We start from the raw sequence: 6013 nt of genomic DNA, 5'->3' as shown, positions 1-6013 counted from the left end.
GGCCACATGCAATTCTTATAAGTCCTGTGAGGGCAGTCTCAGAACTTGTCCTACTGGCGTTTACCTTTATTTAGCAGATAAAGATACATGTTACCGATATTTCACCATGTGAACCAAGGGGAACCAGGAGCTAGGTAAAATACAAGGAAAAAAGGAAACTTAACACGTTTTAGAATACTTCACTGAAGGTAAGTAGTGCATCAAAGGTCAGTGATCTGGAAAACATTTGAAAAGTGCTCTTGACAATTCTGGGGAAAAAAATGGAAAGGAAGAGAGAAAACATAGAGAACCAGAAAGTAAATGGTATTTCTTTTCTTTAAGAGACAAGGTCTCCCTCCCTCTGTTCCCCATGCTGGAGTACAGTGGCAAGATCATTTCACTGTAACCTCTTGAAGTTCCCCCTTGGCCCTCTGAAGTTTCGCTGGAAAATAAAATTGTTTGCAAAAGGCAGATTAATTGGAGAAAAGGAGTATACATTTATTTAATGTGTATACATGGGGGCCTTCAAAGACCTGACCCCGCCCCCAATGGGGTGTAGAAACTTTTTTTTTTTGAGATGAAGTCTTGCTCTGTCGCCCAGGCTGGAGTGCAATGGTGTGATCTTGGCTCACTGCAACCTCCTCCTCCTTGGTTGAAGCGATTCTTCTACTTCAGCCTCCCGAGTTGCTGGGACTACAGGCGTGCGCCACCACGACCGGCTAATTTTTGTATTTATAGTAGAGACAGGGTTTCACCATGTTGGCCAGACTGCTGTCGAACTTCTTACCTCAGGTGATCCGCCCATCTCAACCTCTCAAAAGTGCCGGGATTACAGAAATGAGCCACTGTGTGTGGCCGGGTGTAGGAACTTTATACCATCTTCAGGTTACAGAAGTAATGTGAGCTCCCAGCATGGCCAAAAACATGTTATTTTGGTAAATCAGATTTTAGTGGCAAGACAGCTTAAGGGGAGGGAAAGGGGACCTGACTAGGAAAGGTGGTCTTGTTAGTATCTTTCTCAGAGAATGGATGGTAAATGTTTAAGACCTTTAAAGGTGTCAGACAGGCTGTCATTTACCCTTTTCTAGATTCCAGACAAGGGAAGTCCTGGCTGCATTAATGGAGATTCTCCATAGATGCAAATTTCTTCCACAAAAGAAAGCTTTGCAGCACCACTTCTGTTTGCTGGCCCTCTGACAGCCATCTCAAAATATGTCAGATAAATATAATTTAAGGTAAAATATTTTTATTTCCTTCAACCACTACCTCTCCTTCTTTCCCAGCCAGTCCTTAAGCAGTCATTTAAAAAATTAAAAACTTTCACCTAACTGAATTCTTAATTCTTCATTCCATGGGCTTGCCTAAACCTTTGTCATTTTTGGAGGAAACATCAGAGTACTTTATTTTCTAAACTCTTCCGTGTTTGAGACACACCTTTTAGTATCTTATTTGTTTCATTAAAAACAGTTAGATGTTCTGTCATTTGTTTTCTTGGATTGAATGTAATAGAAATAAGAACTACGGCTACCTATTTTTCTAACTAGATATTAGAGAAATTTAATACATTTTCTCCAGAATGTCTTAGTATGATTTTCTGCTAATTAATTTTGCCAATAAAATATGCTCTATACGTGGTGGCTCATGCCTGTAATCCCAGCACTTTGGGAGGCCGAGGCAGAAGGATCACCTGAAGTCAGGAGTGCGAGACCAGCCTGGCCTACGTGGCAAAATTCTTGTCTCGCCGGGCGCGGTGGCTCACGCCTGTAATCCCAGCACTTTGGGAGGCTGAGACGGGCGGATCACGAGGTCAGGAGATCGAGACCATCCTGGCTAACACGGTGAAACCCCGTCTCTACTAAAAATACAAAAAATTAGCCGGGCGTGGTGGCGGGCGCCTGTAGTCCCAGCTACATGGAAGGCTGAGGCAGGAGAATGGCGTGAACCCGGGAGGCGGAGCTTGCAGTGAACCGAGATCGCGGCACTGCGCTCCAGCCTGGGCGATAAATAAGACTCCGTCTCAAAAAAAAAAAAAAAAATTCTTGTCTCTATTGAAAATACAAAAATTAGCTAGGTGTGGTGGTGTATGCCTGTATACTCAGGAGGCTGGGGCACGAGAATCACTTGAACCCGGGGAATGGAGGTTGCAGTGAGCCAAGATGGTGCCACTGCATTCCATCTGGAGCTACAGAGTGAAACTCTGTCTCAAAAAAGAAAAAAGAAAGAAATATGCTCTTTAAAATCTTCCCCCTTAGGACTTAAAAATCTGAGTTTTTCTATTATCTTTATGTTTTCTGTTGTGTTAGATTATTGCTTCAGAGTATCTTTTTTTTGTTTGTTTGTTTGTTTTTTAAAGAAACACCATTTCAGCTGGGCATGGTAGCATGTGCCTATAGTCCTAACTACTCAGGAGGCTGAGGCAGGCAGATCACTTGAGAACCCAGGAGTTCAAGGTTACAGTGAGCTATGGTCATGCCACTGCACTCCAGCCTAAGCAATACCTTATCTCTTACAAACAAACACAAAAATCTACTTACTTGTTGATTCTCTGTTTCTTCTCTTTTTTCTATTTTTTCCCAGAATTTTCAGAGCACTTCTCAGATGTTTTCCAGATCAATGACCTTTGGACGCAATGTTAGTTTCTGCTTATCTTCAATGAAGTATTCTCATGTTTTGGGTTTCCTTTTCTCATCTTATCCAGCTCCTGGTTCAGTTATAAGTTTTTGTAAGTCGAGGCAGATAATTATTGAAAGACATTTAACTAAAGTATAGGAAGTTAAGAACGTGGGCTCTGGAGCTCAACTAACTTGGAGTTGAACCCTAGCCAGCTTTTTGCCCTTGGAATTTATTTAGCTACTCTATGTCTCAATTTCCTTATTTATAAAGGAGGGATAATAATGGTACCCACTCTTAGAAGTTTTTGTGACAGTTAAATGAGTTTATACATACAAAGCACATAACAAGCCTCAAAAGTTGTTGATGATTACAGATGTTTTTGAAAATACTCTTCCTCTGAATCTTAAGAGCTGTTGATTTTTCCCATATATTGTCATTTTGCTCCTTCAAAGGATCTACAATACATTATTTGCCAACAGATAATGTGTACACAATGACCTTTACTGCCCCCTCCTCTTCCTGAGGGTGAGTTTTCCCTCTTCAGAGCTGCAGTTGAGGGTGGTGTGCATAGCCCCTGCCTATAGTGTTTTAATTTTTTCCCAGATAAAATGCAATGCAGGATACTTGTGCTACAGTCTGTCCTGCTTAAGAAAAGGCATTGTGGTTTATTGGAAGTGGTGATCTCTTCCCTTTTTTATAAATCCATTCAGTTTATCAGTTTCTACTTCCTTTCCCACTCTCTATGCTGCCGTAGTAATTCAGAGCCCAAACTGCAGGGTTTCTATTTGACCTCCCCCAACCCTGAATGTTGAGGTTATAAGAAATTGCCCCCACTCTAGACCCTGAGCACATGGGTTTCTGTCTTGTTTTGTAGTACTGTTGCACACACTGTGGTTTGAGTGATTATATGAAGCACTGTTTGTCCAGAATAGCCAACTCTTACTGTAAAGAGAAGTAATTTACTAAATGTAAATTACCTACAGAGAACATTCACTTGACCTTTAACAATCCTCAAAAATATAAATTTGTTCTCACAAATGGAAGCTTCTAGCTCCTTACGTAAGTCACTAATATTACACATTGGTATTTCTACTATATTTTGATTATAAGTGTAGACTCAGAATGCAAAGATATATCAGACTTTTCAAGGTTACCAAAAAAAAGCAGAAGAAAAAATTTAATTTCAAAAGGTTTTGGGATTTTATTTTGATTTTTAAAAGTTAACATAGAAAATAATATAAATGAAACAGCTTATCTGAATATAAGCTAACCCACAGTAGTCACACTGATTACAGCAGGCCTTCTGGTCACATAGGGTTGTCTCCTTAAATAGCAGGTTGTCTACAGCTTCTGAATTAGCATGGCAGAAGCACCTCCTCCTCCATTGCAAATACTGGCAAGACCGTATTCTCCTTGCTTCAAGGCATGAGTCAAATGACCAACAATCCTGGCTCCAGACATTCTAAAATTTAAAAAGCATTTACTTCTTTAATGAAGTACAGACTTTATGAGTAACCAAAATGTTTCTATTCCAATTTAACTTCGTGAAAACCTTACTAGCCACTACTTCTTGCTGAATTTACTGCTACTATTCTAAAACTAAAACTTGGAGGACTTGTTTCAGGAAGGGTCACAGATCTTAGATCTTTTATTTATTTTTTGAGATGGAGTCTTGCTCTGTCGCCAGGCCGGAGTGCAGTGGCGCATCTCAGCTCACTGCAACTTCCGCCTCCCAGGTTCAAGCAATTCTCCTGCCTCAGCCTCCCAAGTAGCTGGGACTACAGGCGTGCACCACCACACCCAGCTAATTTTCGTATTTTAAAGTACAGAAGAGTATAATGGAAGATGGAAGGGGGATGTGGAATAAAGTACATATTGGGTACAGTGCACACATTTGGGTGACAGGTGCACTGAAATCAGCTCCCACCACTATAAATTAGGTAACCAAAACCCACAGTACCCTAAAGCTAATGAAATAAATAGGAAGGAGAAAGAAAAAGGGGGGAAAAGTCTAAATGTACACTTTAATTTTCTTCTTCAACATAAAACGTTATTAGGTTTCAAATAACAGATGTGACAGGTCTCTGTTCAGTATTGGATACCATCTATCAGAAATGATTTTTGCCCTATGAAAGATGGGTAGGAGGGAAAACTTAAGAGCAACAGGAATTATAAGTTTAGCTAGAAACACAAAGGCAGCTATTAACCTAGATATAGTTACTATTTTTACCTACCCAATTGGATGCCCCAGGGAAACAGCTCCTCCATTGATATTCACTTTTTGGGGATCAATCTCCAACATTTTAATGTTTGCTAGTACAACCAGACTAAAGGCTTCATTTACTTCCCACATTGCAATATCTTCTTTTTTTAATCCTACATCTTTAAGAACCTAAGATTTTTTAAAAGACAGATGATGTTCAAATAATTAGCAATCACAACTTACTGTCATTTCCTTGAAATACTACAATTGGAAGTTCTTGGTTTCAGATGGAAGGATCTCTATTTTCAGATTCTTTTTTTTTAGACGGAGTCTTGCTCTGTCTCCCAGGCTGGAGTGCAATGTCACGCCATCTTGGCTCACTACAACCTCTGCCTCCCAGGTTCAAGCAATTCTCCTGTCTCAGCCTCCTGAGTAGCTGGGATTACAGACACCCACCACCATGACCAGCTAATTTTTATATTTTTAATAGAGATGGGGTTTTACCATGTTGGCCAGGCTGGTCTCAAAACTACTGACCTCAGTTGATCCGCTCACTTCACCTCCCAAAGTGCTGGGATTACAGGCGTGAGTCACTGTGCCCAGCCTATTTTCAGATTTTTAGTTGCTTATCCTATTCCATTATATCAAAGAATTTTGTTTGCATTATGTCTATTTGGACATAGAGGACAGAAAATTTGATTTTCTTTCCACAGATCTTTGAAAAGGTGCATTTTCTATTTAGGGGTACATAATGCTTTATATATTCTTAAGCTTTGCTTTACTGATTGTGTGTTGCTTAGTTCTACATTCTTTTTTGTTGTTGTTGTTGATTTGTTTTGAGACAGGGTCTTTGTCGCCCAGGCTGAAGTGGAATGGCACAGTCATGGCCCACTGCAGCCTTGATCTCCCAGGCTCAAGCGATCTGCCTGCCTCGGCCTCCCAAAGTGCTGGGATTACAGGCGAGAGCCACTGCACCCAGCCAGTTCTATGTTCTTGACTGTTAATCAAAGAGGTGTATTAGTTTCTACTATAAGTAATATTAATGCATCCCCTGCAGTTTCTGCTTTATAAAAGTTACTGTAGGGTTATCTGGGCCACAGATACTTAACACCTGTTGCAGTTTCATTGTAAGTCATTTATTTAAAATCTTACACTATATGATCTGTTTTGTTTTGGTAGTTCCTCAGCTATGCAGGAAGGTGTATTTGTGCCAGTATT

At 40.3% G+C, this 6013-nt stretch overlaps 1 protein-coding gene and 1 long non-coding RNA gene across 3 annotated transcripts in view; one reads left to right on the top strand and one right to left on the bottom strand.

Annotated features, from left to right (window-relative positions):
• The first annotated feature begins 715 nt into the window (after positions 1-715).
• LOC117081546 overlaps positions 716-6013 on the top strand; it is a 7470-nt gene continuing 2172 nt past the window's right edge. Inside the window, exon 1 of one of the 2 annotated variants that reach the window (XR_004436195.1) lies at positions 716-1214. This is a non-coding gene — a long non-coding RNA (uncharacterized LOC117081546). Of the gene's footprint in view, positions 1215-5308; positions 5808-6013 lie in introns of those variants that run through there. The other variant, XR_004436194.1, reaches the window with a different exon arrangement.
• The window catches only part of ACAT1 (acetyl-CoA acetyltransferase 1), a 26386-nt gene continuing 24141 nt past the window's right edge, over positions 3769-6013 (bottom strand). The window contains exons 11-12 of the mRNA XM_033207649.1: positions 4827-4984; positions 3769-4054 (exon numbers count right to left, since the gene is read on the bottom strand). Coding sequence (XP_033063540.1) covers positions 3934-4054; positions 4827-4984 — 279 coding nt within the window. The 3' untranslated portion in view covers positions 3769-3933. The remainder of the gene's footprint in view (positions 4055-4826; positions 4985-6013) is intronic.

This window comes from Trachypithecus francoisi, unplaced genomic scaffold (genome assembly GCF_009764315.1).
Source record: "Trachypithecus francoisi isolate TF-2019V2 unplaced genomic scaffold, Tfra_2.0 Lachesis_group8, whole genome shotgun sequence".
In the NCBI taxonomy this organism is placed as follows: domain Eukaryota; kingdom Metazoa; phylum Chordata; class Mammalia; order Primates; family Cercopithecidae; genus Trachypithecus; species Trachypithecus francoisi.
This window is presented reverse-complemented; position numbering and strand designations above follow the sequence as displayed.